The 18,415-nt window shown below is 42.3% G+C and overlaps 1 protein-coding gene across 2 annotated transcripts in view; it reads right to left on the bottom strand.

The window, feature by feature from the left end:
* The window catches only part of LOC124144051 (autophagy-related protein 16-1-like), a 36,488-nt gene extending 19,126 nt beyond the window's left edge, over window positions 1–17,362 (bottom strand). Inside the window, exons 1-9 of one of the 2 annotated variants that reach the window (XM_048384937.1) lie at window positions 16,775–17,362; window positions 14,230–14,344; window positions 9,284–9,389; window positions 8,366–8,439; window positions 7,504–7,594; window positions 6,426–6,586; window positions 4,858–4,926; window positions 3,543–3,618; window positions 1,492–1,597 (exon numbers count right to left, since the gene is read on the bottom strand). In XM_048384937.1, coding sequence (XP_048240894.1) covers window positions 1,492–1,597; window positions 3,543–3,618; window positions 4,858–4,926; window positions 6,426–6,586; window positions 7,504–7,594; window positions 8,366–8,439; window positions 9,284–9,389; window positions 14,230–14,344; window positions 16,775–16,934 — 958 coding nt within the window. In that variant the 5' untranslated portion in view covers window positions 16,935–17,362. Of the gene's footprint in view, window positions 1–1,491; window positions 1,598–3,542; window positions 3,619–4,857; window positions 4,927–6,425; window positions 6,587–7,503; window positions 7,595–8,365; window positions 8,440–9,283; window positions 9,390–14,229; window positions 14,345–15,575; window positions 15,691–16,774 lie in introns of those variants that run through there. The other variant, XM_048384938.1, reaches the window with a different exon arrangement.
* Between the last annotated feature and the right edge of the window lie 1,053 nt (window positions 17,363–18,415).

Raw genomic sequence — 18,415 nt, 5'->3', positions numbered from 1 at the left:
ATCTTCATGGGTCTTGAAGCACATGTAACAGATGTGGTGTCACCTTGGGCAAGTGACTTTGTTCGAAATGCGCCACTGTTCACCCAGCAGTACCCGTTAGGATGAGATGGCAATGTGGCTGTTAACCTTCCAGCTCCTAACAGGCAGCTTGGGTTGTATACTCCTCAGGGAGCTGAGAATGATTCTTGAGTGCACATTGCTCCGGTGACCAGGGTAATAATAGCGCTATAAGCATGCCCCTGATTGGTGTTGAAAAATACACAATATAAATAGTCTATTATTAGTACTAGTTGTAGTATTACTAGGTAGAAGGTGTATCATCAGCATGTTTTGTAAGGGACAGGTCAGGTAACGAGAGGAAGCTAGATTATAGTGTGAACCAAGGATAATAATAGAGACAATCTAGAATTAACAATATCAGACAACGGGGTGCAAACAGGCACTAACTCACAAACCCCAGCCAGTGTATTGATGCTAAAGTTATCCTCCAGAGCATGTAGACTTTCTGGGTACTGAGTTGGTTGGTTGGTTGTTTTGTTGTTTAACGTCGCACTCAGCAATATTACAGCTATATGAGGGCGGTCTGTAAATAATCGAGTCTGGACCAGACAATCCAGTGATTAATATCATGAGCATCGATCCAAGCAATTGGGATACGATGACTTGCATCAACCAAGTCTGCGAGCCTGACCATCCGATCCCGTTAGTCACCTTTACGACAAGCATAGTCACCTTTTACGGCAAGCATGGGTTCCTGAAGACCTATTCTACCCCGGAATCTTCACGGGTTGGATAATAATAGAGACAATCTAGAATTAACAATATTAGACAACAGGGTGCAAACAGGCACTAACTCACAAACCCCAGCCAGTGTATTGATGCTAAAGTTATCCTCCCGAGCATGTAGACTTTCAGGGTACTGAGTGGGGATGGAGTGGTACTTCATATATGTTATCACTATTTTGGCTAGTAAATGTTTCAGGCTAATTTGCATCCCTCATCCTGGCACAACTAAGGGAAGCAACTCTGTACAACACCCTGCAGCATCCTAGACCTCTGTGGCCGAGTCTATTTCCGTGGCAAGGGGTTGGTGTACACACAAAGGGAGGCTCACCCTTTGGAGTGAGTGAGTGAGTATGGTTTTACACCGCTTTTAGCAATATTCCAGCAATATCACGACGGGGGACACCAGAAATGGGCTTCACACATTGTACCCATGTCGGGATTTGAACCCGGGTCTTCGGCGTAACCAGTGAACGCTTTAACCACTTGGCTACCCGACCGCCCCAAACTTGGGGAGGGCACGGAAATAACAATGAACAGTTTCCAGTGTTAAATAGTGAACATATTTGTATGGTTAAGAATTACTGAAAAAAATATAGCTATGGCAATTTTGGACACGTCCCATTGTTAAAAACTCTAAATATATGTTTGCGTCTACTGTTGAAAGGCTAGGATTCTTTCTTTCCACTATAACTTCATATAGCTCACCATTAATAATTTCCCAGAGTTTTATTTTTCTATCGGCACTACCAGTTGCAAAGAGTCTCCCAGAGCCGCTCCACTGCACAGCATTTACCTCCCCTTCATGAGCATCCTGTAAGACAAGAATTTGTACTTATACAGCAATGTGCGAGCCAAGAAGTCCTTGTTTGAGCCCCTAAATGCCGAGCACCAGGCAGGGTAACAACAAGTACCATCTTTATCATCATTTGGTATGACACAGCTTGGGATCGAACCCACGAGCTTCCGCTCTCCAGGCAGACGCTCTATCCACTAGACCAAAGGTGCAGTCTATAAATAACAATTAAGTACAATTCAATTAAGATAATTTTGTTTCATGTTTCCAAGACTCACAAATTTAGTGAAAATAAGGGTTAAGAAATAAATGCAAAAATATTTGAAAAGTGTCATCCCCAAAAAGCTCTGTGTTCTGGAGGTACTCACGAAGACACACTGTGCTTTGCTTGGTATGGAGGCACTGAGACAGATGGGGGTGATGCCTGGCATAAAACAACATTCACTCACTCACACAGCGTTGTAGAGGTACTCACGAAGACACACTGTGCTTTGCTTGGTATGGAGGCACTGAGACAGATGGGGTGATGCCTGGCATAAAACAACATTCACTCACTCACACAGCGTTGTAGAGGTACTCACGAAAACACACTGTGCTTTGCTTGGTATGGAGGCACTGAGACAGATGGGGGTGATGCCTGGCATAAAACAACATTCACTCACTCACACAGCGTTGTAGAGGTACTCACAAAGACACACTGTGCTTTGCTTGGTATGGAGGCACTGAGACAGATGGGGTGATGCCTGGCATAAAACAACATTCACTCACTCACACAGCGCTGTAGAGGTACTCACGAAGACACACTGTGCTTTGCTTGGTATAGAGGCACTGAGACAGATGGGGTGATGCCTGGCATAAAACAACATTCACTCACTCACACAGCGTTGTAGAGGTACTCACGAAGACACACTGTGCTTTGCTTGGTATAGAGGCACTGAGACAGATGGGGTGATGCCTGGCATAAAACAACATTTACTCACTCACACAGCGTTGTAGAGGTACTCACGAAGACACACTGTGCTTTGCTTGGTATAGAGGCACTGAGACAGATGGGGTGATGCCTGGCATAAAACAACATTCACTCACTCACACAGCGTTGTAGAGGTACTCACGAAGACACACTGTGCTTTGCTTGGTATAGAGGCACTGAGACAGATGGGATGATGCCTGGCATAAAACAACATTCACTCACTCACACAGCGCTGTAGAGGTACTCACGAAGACACACTGTGCTTTGCTTGGTATGGAGGCACTGAGACAGATGGGGTGATGCCTGGCATAAAACAACATTCACTCACTCACACAGCGTTGTAGAGGTACTCACGAAGACACACTGTGCTTTGCTTGGTATGGAGGCACTGAGACAGATGGGGTGATGCCTGGCATAAAACAACATTCACTCACTCACACAGTGCTGTAGAGGTACTCACGAAGACACACTGTGCTTTGCTTGGTATAGAGGCACTGAGACAGATGGGGGTGATGCCTGGCATAAAACAACATTCACTCACTCACACAGCGTTGTAGAGGTACTCACGAAGACACACTGTGCTTTGCTTGGTATGGCGGCACTGAGACAGATGGGGGTGATGCCTGGCATAAAACAACATTCACTCACTCACACAGCGTTGTAGAGGTACTCACGAAGACACACTGTGCTTTGCTTGGTATGGAGGCACTGAGACAGATGGGGTGATGCCTGGCATAAAACAACATTCACTCACTCACACAGCATTGTAGAGGTACTCACGAAGACACACTGTGCTTTGCTTGGTATAGAGGCACTGAGGCAGATGGGGGTGATGCCTGGCATAAAACAACATTCACTCACTCACACAGCGTTGTAGAGGTACTCACGAAGACACACTGTGCTTTGCTTGGTATGGAGGCACTGAGACAGATGGGGTGATGCCTGGCATAAAACAACATTCACTCACTCACACAGCATTGTAGAGGTACTCACGAAGACACACTGTGCTTTGCTTGGTATAGAGGCACTGAGGCAGATGGGGGTAATGCCGGGCAGCAAGAGCTTTCCGCTGCAACAAACAGATCATGTATGTTCACCAGGTTAAGTGAGTGAGTGAGTTAGGTTTTATGCATTCCAGCAATATCACTGTGGGGGATGCCAGAAATGAGCTTCACATATTATAACTATGTGGGGAATGGAACCCGGGTCTTTGGTTTGGGACTACCCCAACGGCTATCACCAGTTTAAGCACAAGCAGTGTTCAAACTTAAGCATGAAAGTCAAAAGGTCCAGGGTGCCGTTGTACAAAGCGATCTTACCGCTAAGGTGATCGTAACTCCCATACCTTAACAAAGACTTACGACAGTCGTAGCGCTAAGGTTGTTTTATACAACGGCACCCTGGTCATGACCCTAATGTTAACAAAAAGGTTTAGGGACCAGTCATTTATAATAGGGTGGGATGGGGAGGGTCACCAAAACATATGACATCCTCAAAGGGGGGGTCATTAAAAATAATACACATATTTGGGGAGGGTCATGAAAAATTGGACATACCGTATTCGACGTAAGAAGCGCCCAGGGCACTCTCAAAATTAGAAATAGGGGTCTCTTATTAGAATATTATTTTAGTGAAAAAAACAGAGTTGAACGTTAAATTTCGTTGATTATGCTGACAGCCTGAACTGTTTATATACGACAGATATATTTTAAAGAATGTAATTGCCCATAATTAAGGGTGCATATAACACACGAGTGCGTATTATACACGAAGAGATAGCTCTTGTGTACATGATCAATCGGAAGGGGTGCTAATTGGGATTGTTCACTTGCCAATATATTAGCAAATATCGCCGAGGGCGCTAATTAGAGCGGCGCGCTTATTACGTTGAATACGGTAAAGTGTTTTGGGATTTTGTCTTTCCAGGGAGGGTCATGAAAAAAATGTACAAAGGACACGGGGAAAAATTTCATCCCAAAAATGACATGCATTTGGAGGTGGAGAGGGGGGGGGGGTATTTTTAGTACATTAGTGCATCAAAAACCTCTGACCCCCACCCCCATGATAATTTCATAAATGACAGATCCCTAAGGGGCCCCATGGTTCAAATACAACCAGGAGCAAACCTCAAGGCCCTATGCGTGACAAGTGAACACTTTAACCACCAGGCTACCCCACTGCCCTTAGCATCATTTTCAGAAGACATTAGTGTCATTGTATGGACCATTATTAGCTGAGGTTTCCAGCCCAGACAGAAATTACTGGACTCCGGCTTCGGACTGTAAGCGCCAGTTCCGATAACACTTACGTTTCTGTTATTGCAACAGGTTCCTTCGCTGCATCAGCAAGGTCTTTCCGCAACTGTGCTTGCCGCTTCCTGCAAACATGGATCAACTTTAGCGGTCACAACAAGATTCGAATAACTCCAACAATGCCATCCGGATGACGGAAGCAATACCAGTGTTCCCGCTGCCCTTTGAAACTGCCAGTCATTGTGGACCGGCAACTCTAAAATTTACCAGTCCCCCCCTAATTTTTGCCAGTACCAACTTTCAACAACTAAAAATAAGCATGAAAATTATTTGGTTTTAATTCTTTCAACATCATGTTCATTGCAAAGATGTCATCTCGGAAGTAACTTAGTTAGATCTAAACGTCATTCACACAAACTTCAGTAACAATTTTCTCTTTTTTTTTATTTCGAGACGAGGTCGCTACAAATGGTGGTAACAGACAGGCTGACTTTGTTCGGAAAATGTACTCATATGAATATCACCGATGTTTTGTTCAACAACAAAGATTTATAAGGTACTTTATTTGACGGTCCACAGGGACTGGCAGTCACATGAATTACCAGTCGAAGGCTAATTTTATCGGTAAAAAAATGGTAATTACCGTTAAAAGGGAACGCTGAATACACTGTTGTCTTGTGATGTGATATGACCCTAGGGCACATGTAATTTTTTTAATTCGAATATTTTTGCCCTCGTAGGTAATAAGTTAAAATATCACATTGTCGACCTTTTTGTCGACAGATTTGTGTGTCCCTATTTTGTTACACTAAATACAGTCTGTTATTAAGACAGATTCGGAAATGTGTCGCTGTTTGCTACGGCTGATATAACATGTATCCACAAAGTAAAATTAACATTCAGCGAGTATTGAGCTGTATGCATATTGTGTCGATGCATCACTTGGCTTTCGTGGAATTAGGAAGGTCAATTGAAACATAATCCATTTTGGAGTAGAGTTAGTGAGTGAGTACGGTTTTACGCCGCTTTTAGCAATATCCCAGCAATATCACGGCGGGGGACACCAGAAATGGGCTTCACACATTGTACCCATGTCGGGAATCGAACCTGGGTCTTCGGCGTGACGAGCGAACGCTTTAACTACTAGGCTACCCGACCACCCCTCGGGGTAACACGGGTACATTTGCACGTCCCAATGACCAGCTGATTACCTAAAATAGTCCTGCATAAAACAACTTTAATCTGAACTTTTACATTGTGTCTCTCGTGTTAAACTCTGTAGTTTCCTGACTGCAGTGATATAAATGTAACAGGGATACAGGAATAAAAAGTATTAATTCCCAAAAAATAATTAATCCCATCCACATGTCATGTCATGTCACAAAATTAAACACAGCTGTATGTTTACATCTTCCCGAGGCAAGAGAGTTAACTGACTCTAAAAGTCCAGGTTCCACCCTTGCCGAACTAGGCTGGTATTATGGAGAAACAGTTAGGCTGGACTAACAACTCTAGGACCAGTGACAAAAGTCTCACACTTCAGAGACTGTGAATTGTCCTGAGTGGTTGATGTTTTAAGTGATCAGATGATGCCCTAATTTCTATTTAAAGATCTGTCACCTACTTGAGGAAGTCGTCATTCTCCTCGTTGAGCTTGTCAGCATCCTTGGCCTTGAGATCCATCCACCGCTGCACCAGCTCACAGTTCTCCTCCATCACCTTGCGGTACTTCTCCTCCAGCGCCGTGAACGCCAGCTGGAGGGCCTGGTGCTCGTCCTTCAGCATCTGCCACACACAAGTGAGTGAGTGAGTGAGTGAGTGAGTGAGTGAGTGGGTGGGTGGGTGGGTGGGTGGGTGGGTGGGTGAGTGAGTGAGTGAGTGAGTGAGTGAGTGAGTGAGTGAGTGGGTGAGTGAGTGAGTGGGTGGGTGGGCGGGCAGGCGGGCTGGCGAGCTAGTGGGTGAGTGATAGAGTGAGTGGGCAGGGGGGAGGGTGAGTGGGTTGGTTGCTTGGGTGAGTGAGTGAGTGAATGGGTTATTGAGTGATTGAGTGGGTTATTGGGTGAGTGAGTGAGTGAGTGAGTGAGAGGGTGTGTGTGTGAGTGATTGAGTGAGTGGGCGGGGGGGAGTGAGTGAGTGAGTGATTGAGTGAGTGGGCAGGGGGAGGGGTAGTGGGTAGGTTGGAGTGGAGTGGGTTATTGGTTGAGTGAGTGAGTGGGTTGGTGAGTGAGTGAGTGGGTTGGTGAGTGAGTGAGTGGATTGGTGAGTGAGTGAGTGGGTTAGTGAGTGGGTTGGTGAGTGAGTGAGTGAGTGAGTGGGTTGGTGAGTGAGAGGGTTATTGGGTGAGTAAGTGGATGCCATACTTAGACTAACTGTGGTATAAGTTGTAAAAGACATGACAGCAATAGTCCAGCAATATAACATCTATCCATGACTACATAATGGCGACAACTGACAATCCTGAGTAATTTGAACTTTAGTTTGTAGAAAACAGAACCTGCACGTACAATCACTGTCTAACGCTTTCCCTGTATTGTAATATATCGCAATACAATTGTTTTGCCAACACACAACCTTCTCCCCACTGACCTGGTTGGTGGCCTCCAGTTCAATGATGGTGTTCTCCAGCTGTCTAACACTTTACCTGTATTGTAATATATCGCAATACCATTGTTTTGCCAACACACAGCCTTCTCCTCACTGACCTGGTTGGTGGCCTCCAGTTCAATGATGGTGTTCTCCAGCTGTCGCTGGGCACTCTTCAAAGCGAGGATGTTGGCTTCTGAGTCGGACAATCTGTCGAACATCATACATAGGTTACAGATCACCTACATCATGTGCTTAGCATCAACAACCAGCACTCATGAAATACCACATATTACTTTTAAGATTTACTTCAGATTTTGTTGTGTTTAGAAGTCACAACTGCAACTTTTTTACAATCAAAATTGAGTGAGTGAGTTGGGTTTAACGCCGCTTTTAACAGTATTCCAGTTATATCACGGCGTGTCAGCTTAATGTGGGAGGGAAGCCCGAAGTGATGCAGGTCTGAGACGTTTACCACTTCGGTGGAACCCACGAGCATGGGTATGGTGCTGACAAACCTAGAAACATAATCGGGGTGAACCGGGATTCGAACCCACAATCATAGGTTTCTGGTGTGTCCAGGGGACGCAACTCTGCACAGCGAATCACAGCGTATTAGATGACTGGGCCACCCGTGCCCCCTTTTTACAATCAAAACAGTACTTTACATTTATTATATTATTGTTTCTCAGAATTAATGTGATCATGATTGCTTGAAGATGCAAGAATGATCATTCCTTTTAAAAAGCATCCACAAATTCGTGTTTGACATTAGTTATGAAAGTCAAGTAGTCTTTGTGATAAGTTATGTTAACAGTTAAGGGTTTACGTATGCAAATACACAAACTCCTTTATTTCGACCACTGCATATCACTATTACCATTATTCATATAATATCACTAACATCATTAATAATATCAGTAGATACTTGCAATGTCCTGCTACAAACAAGGTCCAACAACACACATTCCTTTAACTCACTTTGCATCTTTTAGTTGTAAATCTTTTTCTTTTTCTTGTAAAACATTCTTGAGGTCAATAATTTGCTGGGCATTCTGAAACAGAACAGAAATTATGTAAAACAAATTAATAATATTGATGATGACGACTACCTTGTCTCCCCACTCTTCCTGCAGAGCTCTGTGAGTTCTGCTGTAGCTTCTCCAACTACCGCTACTACAGCTACAACTACCATAGCTACTACAGCTACAACTACCATAGGTACTACAACTACAACTACCGCTACTACAGCTACAACTACCATAGCTACTACAGCTACAACTACCATAGCTACTACAACTACAACTACCATAGCTACTACAACTACAACTACCGCTACTACAGCTACAACTACCATAGCTACTACAACTACAACTACCGCTACTACAGCTACCGTAGGTACTACAGCTACAACTACCATAGCTACTACAACTACCGCTACTACAGCTACAACTACCGTAGGTACTACAGCTACAACTACCATAGCTACTACAACTACAACTACCATAGCTACTACAACTACAACTACCATAGCTACTACAACTACAAGTACCGTAGGTACAACAGCTACTATTACCACTACCTAACTACTATTACTACCATTACCACTACTACTACATCTGCTACTACTACTACTACTACTACTACTACTACTACTACCACTACATCTGCTGCTGCTACTACTACCACTACTACCACTACTACTACAACTGCTACTACTACTACTACTAAACCTACTACTGCCACCACTACTAGTACTACAGCTACCGCAATGACTACTACTACAGATTCTACTACAAACTACCAGTACCCCCCTCTTCCTGTGTGTTCAACTTCTCTCCCACAGCTACTACTACCACTGCTACTACAGCTACCACCACCACGTCTACAACTACATACCTCCCCCCTCTTCCTGTGTAGTTCCGTGAGTTCCTCCTGCAACTTGTACAGCTTCTGCTCCAGATGTGTCACCTTCTCTCCACCCCCACCGCCGCCACTGCCGCCACTGCAACACAGAATACATCACTCACTAAATTGTCTCCCAGGCATCCCACAATCATAGGTTTCTGGCGTGCCCAAGGGACGCAACTCTGCACAGCGAATTGTGGCCCCTTAGACGACTGGGCCACCCGTGCCCCCAATGGCATGTAAGCATGGCAGAACACAAGGACGTGGTACCTGAGGACACGCCGACTAACTGCAACATTTAATAACCATCTCTTCATTTAAAAGTGTTTTGTTCTTGTGGTTTTCTCTGAGATAGCAATAGACAAATTTTGAACGAGGCTTTAGTGCTGTATTTCATTGATTTCATCATTTCTTACTGTTTGATGTGGTGTACCATATCAGGTATTGTCAGTCCATATCTTGATATGAATCGTATCGCAAGATACCAGGTGATACTCAACAGCGTTAGAAATTGGCACTAGTCCTGTAGTCCTTGCCAAACTGCTCAATAGTTAAGGTATCATAAGGACTAGTAGAAATTTGCCATTTTTAAGGGTTTTCCTATATGTTATAATTATAAGGACTAGTGGACTGAATACGTTAGTTTCTACCTCTGCTCAACTCTAATTGCCTCCTCCACTGCCACTGTTAAACCACAGTGGAACAACATAATATCAGCTACCGTATTCGACGTAATATGCGCCCCGCAGCGATATTTGCTAATACATTGGCTCGTGAACAATCCCAATTGGCACTCTTCCAATTGATCAATGTACACAAGACTTATTTTTTCGCGTATAATACACACTCGTGTGTCATATGCAACCTTAATTATTGGCAATTAAATTCTGGAAATATATATCTGTCTAACATAAACATTTCAGGCTGTCAGCATAAACCACGAAATTTATCTTTCAACTCTGTATTTTTCACCAAAATAATATTCTAATAAGAGCCCCCTATTTCTAATTTTGAGAGCGCCCTGGGCGGTTATTACGTCGAATACGCTAATTCAGGTACTGTCACAATCAGTCAGGTATTGGAGCAGGGATGGAAATTAGAAGTAGGCCAGACCAGTTTTGTTAATGTTTAAAGATATCCAATATTTACTTTCACAAAAGTGTGAAAATAGATTGGTAAACAAGCGAAGCGCTTATGTCAATACCGCTCCATTACACATAGGACATGATACAATAAATATATCAGTGAAGGTTAGATGTAACACATGAATTGTACATGCCAAGCTACATGTGTATATATAATAAATCTGTTTGCAGTTTATATTAACAATTCATTTAACTGAATATCTGCCAGTTTTTATATGAAGTTTTGAATAGAATCTAAAGTTTGGATTTGCGCTTCCTTACTCAAATACGAATTTCTGCATAGCATTGTTTGTAAAGAATAACCATGTTGGTAGAAATACATTTCATTTCGAAGAACATAGTAATTTGTACACACAAAAAAGAAGTGTAAAGCATCTTCAGTATGATATCCACAGAAACAAGTTTTGTATCCAAGATATATCTATCATACTGATCTGCGTTAAGACCGCTGCATCCAAGCCTGAGGCAACTGTGAATAATTTAGAGAACAATTTCAGGCTAGTAGACATTCCTGGCTAATTTCCTTGTTGGAGGATGGTGACATCATAGGAATTCAATAAATCATCATATCACCACACAGTGAGATATACATTGTCAGTGGACAAATATCAAGCATGAAAGTCAAGGGGTCTTGTCTTAACCCTTATTGTTAACATAAGATATATAAGGGTACCTTGATTCAAATACTATAGCAGCAAACCTCAAGGACCACAGAGATCCCCTTAATTTCGAACACTGCATTGTACAACAATAGCATGAAATAAAGCTAGGAGTACTACGGTTAGCTGCGAAAACATTGCTATGTTCCGCTCCGCATTTACTGCGATTCCCGCCTTCAGAACGTTCGACTACGGTCAACCAGAGGGCCCAAGGCATATAATCCATGATATTCTGAATTTACACTCTGATGAAGATTGTTCAAATATTCATCAGACTTCAGAAAAGTCTGAGTGTTATGAAGGCATTAATCGTAGCTATAGGGTTAGAAACTAACAGTTTTTGTCCACTAGTCCTTATAATGATAACATATAGCAAAATCCTTAAAATGGGCCAATTTCTACTAGTCCTTAGGATACCTTTACTATTGGGCAGTTTGGTAAGGACTACAGGACTAGTGCCAATTTCTAACTCTGAGCTATGTACAGTTTTAGCAAGATTAGTAGAAAAAGCAGAGCAGTATTAAGCTACGACTTCACAGCTATACCAGGGTCGTAATCCTTACACAAAAGACATCAATCAAAACATTCTTTACGCCTCCAAGTTAATCATAAAAACTGAAATCCCACACAAGCCAAACACTGTACTCATGATTTCCCCTAGAACTCACAGCCTCCGGTATCTCAGCCTCCTGCGAATCTGCAACATGGCTGTGACTACAAGGAACACGACAAGATGGTATTCATCCATGTGTCCAGTCTAGGTCACCGCTCCACGTAACCCCTTTACATAAGTTCTCCAAATCGTCATGACTAACAAACTCATCAATCTGATCGCGTCAACTTGTCTCCCTCTTAATGACTTGCTAGGGAGCTGGAGGCTAGAGCCTCAATCAGCCCCTCAATGACACGAGGCCTGAGGCAGTTCTCTGTATTAGGATGTTACTTGTCACTTGTGCTTTACAGAAGCATCACCGATCCCATGCAGTCTTTTATGACATATAAATGCCCCTCACCTATCATGAGCTCTTTGTTGTGGTATATCAAGGTGTCACACAATGACACATGTTAAGACAGTGTTGTAGCAATGTAGTTGTAACACTACTGTAAACTGGGAATTTTTTGCGACCGTTTTATTATTGCGAGTTTTGCGAACGAGACTCAATTGCAAAAATTAAAAACACAAAAATAGGTATAACTAATACATACATACTTTATTCATTGCAACACGTCATCAAATGTTGAAATCATCAACCAGAACCACAAGTTACTCAGTAAGTTAAAAACACAAATGAATGCAGAATGGTCACACAATACATCACAAATGCCAGTGTAAACAGACCAATTAGTGTCACTGCTACCTCACAGTAATCCTGCCTTCTTCCAACCTCGCTTGATTGCGTCAGTGTCCTTTGCAATTTTGTCCACACAGGAAACAAGCCATCTTGCGTGTACCATTCGTATCTCCACATTGTCACAATTTGTGAATGACGAACTTTCATTCAAATCCTTCTTATATAGTTTGCATTCAAACTCAGTCATGACAATGAGTTGAGTCAAATATCGTATTTGATCATCTCAACACGGCAACTCGCAAAAATATCTCGTCGCAGTATTGTCTTTGGTGTGGTATTTGCAATATTTTAACGGCGCAGAAATAAAGATGTTTACAGTATACCATAAGTGCCCCTGACTCCTGGCTCCAGGGTGCTAGCCCGAGACCCCCGTGCTGAGAACAAGCATACATCCAGTGATGTTAGTCCGGATAAACGAGTAGTATCTGAGGGCTTAATTCTGATCCAGTTCTAAATGCTTCTGAATAAAACTGGGTCCAGGGTTAGAACTAAACTTCAAAGCTTTACTAGCTCGGGTAAAGACAAAATGCCTTGTTGTCATGTTAAAACAATGTGGAAATTTGGAAATTTGTACTTGCCCACAGGAATTTGTTCTAGCCCCAGGCTAGCGGGCTAGTGTTCAGTTCTAACCCTGCTTGTTCAAGCAGGAATAGCTACAAACTCTGTGAAAAATGGTTAACATTAGTCCTAAGGACTAAGTCTTAAAAAAGAGGAATTTCTAAGGCTGATTGTAGTATTTTGGGGGACCTAGTGTGACTACCCTCACCAAATCTGCAGCCCCATTCATGCATTCAAATCCCAAATTTGATTGAAACCTTAACTGTCATGCTATTACATGTCTAAACTACTCACAACAGTAACAGGTAGGACTGTGACGGGTACCTTGGGTACTCGGGTCAGGTGGGTACTGAGTTGGACCCGGGTACCCACAGGACTACCCAGACCCGTGATTAGTCATGTGATTATATTGTTTAATGGTAAAAATTATCTAGAACTCTATGGTTACACTATAAGTGATAAGTGACAAATGTTCGCATTTCTTTCGGACTATGCACACATTCCTTCTGACTTTATATGTTTGAATAAAGATAAAAACTCAGACAACTTCAGCCTATGCATGACCGGATCGTTTTATACGTGTATCTAAATTCTTTTTACCAGGGGTAAGATCAAACTTTTCCCAATCAGACATTTTGTACCCATCTCTTGAGATCTACAGCAGGTACCCAGGTAGGGTAGGGTAGGGTAATAGTGGGGTGGAAACCCGGGTAGTACATTTGGACTCGTCCCAGCCCTAGCCTCTTCCACCCAGCCCTTACTGCAATGCTATAGCCCAAATGTAGCAAGTCTAGATTTTCCACAGATTCCACATATTTCTATAAATACTACTGTATTCAACATAATAAGTGCCCAGGGCACTCTCAAAATTAGAAATAGGGGGCTCTTATTGGAATACTATTTTGGTGAAAAACAGAGTTGAAAGATAAATTTCATGGTTTATGCTGACACCCTGAAATGTTTATATGCGACAGATATATTTTTCCCGAATTTAATTGCCCATAATTAAGGGTGCATATAACACACGATTGCGTATTATACGCGAATAAATAAGTCTTGTGTACATTGATCAATCGGAAGGGGTGCTAATGTGGATTGTTCACTAGCCAATATATTAGCAAATATATCGCCGTGGGCGCTTATTAGAGCGGGGCACTTATTACGTCGAATACAGCATGTATTTTCAGAAACTAAGCGTTAGTCAGACAGCATAATGTACTCACCCAGTTTCAACCTTCACCTGGAGATTAAAGTTTTCTTCCTTCAATTTCTCTGCCTCAACTTGGAGTTGAACATTACGTGACTTGAGTGAAGACGCGATCTCTACAAGCTTGTTATCTGAGGGAGAAAACAAACATGCAATATGTCAAAGCTAGCGTGAAACATAAAAACCTGTTGTTGATTTATCCATCAGTCAAGGTTCAGCGACAACCAATACCGGTTAATGGATCAGTATGTACTCAATCTTCATTCTCAGCAATGGTTGGTTGATGGTTGGTTTGTTGTTTTACGCCGCACTCAGCATTATTCCAGCTATATGACGGCATAAACCACGATATCTTTCAACTGTGTTGTTTTTTCCCCCACCAAAATAATATTCTAATAAGAGCCCCCTATTTCTAATTTTGAGAGCGCCCTGGGCGCTTATTACGTTGCATACGGTACATGTAATCACCACAGATTCAGGAACAGTTTCGGAAATCTTTCATGTCCTGTTTATCATGTCGGCCACTTTGACGTCCAGTATTTTATGTAAATGTAAAAAAGAAGAAGAAATTTGACTTTCACTTTGGCATGTGATCAGGTGAAGTTAAGCAACACTGGTCACAGGGAGTCCATGGATGAGTCCATTGCTGAGAGACCTGTGAAGATCTGGGGTAGAATAGGTTTTCAGCAACCCATGCTTGCCGTAAAAGGCGATTATGCTTGTCGTAAAAGGCGACTAACGGGATCGGGTGGTCAGGCTCGCTGACTTGGTTGATGCATGTCATCTATCCCATTTGTGTGGATCGATGCTCATGATGTCAATCACTGGATTGTCTGGTCCAGACTCGATTATTTACAGACTGCTGTCATATACCTGGAATATTGCTGAGTGCGGCGTTAAAGAACTAACAAACAAATACAGTGACAGCTTGTACAGGGCAGGTATGCCTGATGATCATGATGATGGTAGCTTAGTGTTGCGGGAGTGATATTGTTGGAAAAGATTGTAAATAGGCCATGTCTCTGAATCAAAACGGCACCATGTTCATTAAAATATATTGACTTTTTAAAAACAGTATAGTTTTGCTTGTCTATCTCTAAGACATTTAAAATAATCTCCATGACAGTTTTAAATAAATACACACACAGTTTCCCATTAAACAATTTCTTGAAATCACATTTCTTGAACAAACCAAACTAGAGAGTGTTACGGATAAGATATAGCAAAATATTTTCTTTCATGACATGTTACCAGTAGCTTTCTCATCTACTAATCAATAAACTGACAACAAATATTGATTTTACATATGCTGATTGAAATAATTAATAGTTTGTGGTACCTGAATAAATATATAATGTTTACTTTTAAAGCACCAGTTCCACACTAGGCAACTATGCTTGTCGTAAGAGGCGACTAACGGGATCGGGTGGTCAGGCTCACTGACTCGGTTGATGTAGGTCATCATATCCCAACTGCGTGGATCGATGCTCATGATGTCAATCACTGGATTGTCTGGTCCACACTCGATTATTTACAGACCGCCATCATATAGCTGGAATATTGCTGAGTGCGGCGTTAAACAACAAACAAACAAACACAAGGCAGCAGTCTGTGACAATAGACACCAGGCCGAAGCACGAGTCTAGTAATATTCCTTTCAGTCAGGTAAGCATTGCTAATGAAAGTCCATAAATGAATACTAACATCCACTGAAAATGATGTTGGGTGACAGGTTCGGGCTAGGAGACTCAAAAGCTTTTGGTATAGACTGACATTATAACACATCTGTGCCAAATGTTTTTTTGAGTCTTGTAGCTATAACTGCTCTCGGAATTAATTTTTATGATCATCATATGTTCTATTATTAGCAAAGCTTACAGGACAGACCTGAATTTTATTAATTTCGGGCTCCACATTAGTGGCTAAAATCGCAGACTGCATTCAAAAGAATACCTGATTCTTTCACACTGCAGACATGACAGATAAACTATTGCATGTATAGATATGACAGAATCGTGGGTGTTTTATAACATCTTTTGAGAAGCATATGCTGCTTTCAAAACTGAAAAATCTGAAGACATTTCAGCCAAATTAGTGCCATTTTGACAGGCATACTGGGGCCGTTTAATGCCATAAGAATGAGTATTGAAGTGAGAACTGTTTCAAACTCTACTGTACATGTGTGACTTTAAAGTGTAAGCATAAATACCCCTCGGTAGTCATGCTCAAATCGATAACACTTTCACTGACATTTTATTTCTATCACTGAACATCATTCTTATACATTTTGATGTCAATGATTCTTTCTGTACAGTCGAGCTGGCAAAGTAACTGATTTAACACACAAGCTTAGTGTATGGGTCCGCCCTTAAATCAGTGAACCATCCAACTGACCACAAGTCAGTCAGCCTTATCATTTTACCAGACTGTGATGAAAACAACATTTTATCGTCTGCAAGGGGAGGTGTCAAAACTATCTTCCGCATTCGCAAGAAAGGCTTAATCTTTGTTTGTGAGGAAGTACTTATATTCAAAATTGGCTACAGCTATGTTTGACTCACGTGCTTGAATTAGGCCTACATATGCTTGGGTTTGTTTCTTATTTCGACCTTGCAGTTGAATCAAAATATTTCCTTTCCAGTCTTTAGCTCTGTGAGCCGCCATCTTGAAACCAAGCAAAGCTATGTAATCAACATTAGTTTCGTATTTGGCATCTGTCATGTTCGCTTAGATCTAGATCTCAATGATTTAAACCATGTCAAGTGAGAATAGCTATATGTAGGTGTATTGAACTATATGACAAATTGTGAATTTTGTTGTTTCGCAGCCATGAAGGGTTTTCAAAACTCAGTCAGTGTTTGTTTGTTGTTTACACCACACAGCAATATCCCAGCTACATGACAGCGGTCTGTAAATAATCGAGTCCGGACCAGACAATCCAGTCATTGATATCATGAGCATTGATCTACGCAACTGGGATACGATGACATGCATCAACCAAGCCAGGAAGCATGACCAACCGATCCCGTTAGTCGCCTCTTATAAGTTTAGGAGCCTCTTGTAAACGGCGAGCATCTTGGGTGCTGAATACCTGTTCTAACCCGGATCTTCACGGGTTACACAGACAGTGCAGATGTTTGGTTAAAACTAGGCCTGGGACGGGTAACTCGGCTACTCGGGTGGGTGGGTCCTGAGTAGGACCCGGGTACCCCCAGGACTACCCGGAGCCGTGGTTAGTCATGTGATATATATGGTTTAATGACAAAAACTCACTAGATCTTTATAGCTCAGTGGTTACACTACATGTCGCTAATGTTCGCATTTCTTTCTGACTATACACACATTCCTTTTGACTTAAATAGTAAAGATAACGCTTCATTCAACTTCTCATCGTTTGATACATGTATTTAAATAGTTTTGGCCAGGGCTGCGGTAAAACAATTCCCAATCAGACATTTTGTTCCCAACTCCTGAGACCTGCAGTGGGTACCCGGATAGGGTCGGGTAATAGGGGGTCGGGTACCCGCGGGTAGTACATTTGGACTCGTCCCAGCCCTAGTTAAAACGTTATCTTTATTAGGTCAAATTTGGATACTATATAACTAATCGAGTGTACTCCCATGAAAATAGCAAAACGGATGTGAAAATGAAGTTATTTTATAGATCTACTCCTTTCCGTAGGTATTCCACTGCATATAGCTCCGTCCTGTTTTCAGCAGGTGCCTGCCATGGACCAACAGTGAGTGAGTGAGTTGTGTTTAATGCCGCTTTTAACAGTATTCCAGTTATATCGCGGCGTGTCAGCTTAATGTGGGAGGAAATCACTTCGGTGAAACCCACGAGCACGGGTATGGTGCTGACAAACCTAGAAACATAATCGGGGCGAACCGGGATTCGAACCCACAAACATAGGTTTCTGGCGTGACCAAGGGACTCAACTCTTTACAGCGAATTGCGGCGCAGAAGACGACTGGGCCCCTCGTGCCCCCTGGACCAACAGACAGCAGGTCAGCTTTCACCAGATTGTATATATTTCAAGGGAATACTTTTAGTTATGGTGTTTTTAGTGGCCGTATACGGCGTCATATTAGGTTAGCAGAACAATATTGGGCGAGGCGTTCGGTACCAGAACTATTCACTTGTTTCATAAAATTGGATTTGTTTGTTTGTTGTTTAACGCCGCAATACTCCAGCTATATGAC

This window comes from Haliotis rufescens, unplaced genomic scaffold (genome assembly GCF_023055435.1).
Source record: "Haliotis rufescens isolate VD_foot unplaced genomic scaffold, xgHalRufe1.0.p SCAF_52, whole genome shotgun sequence".
Lineage (NCBI taxonomy): Eukaryota > Metazoa > Mollusca > Gastropoda > Lepetellida > Haliotidae > Haliotis > Haliotis rufescens.
Note: the sequence above shows the minus strand (reverse complement) of the source record. Positions and strands in the feature narration are given on the sequence as shown.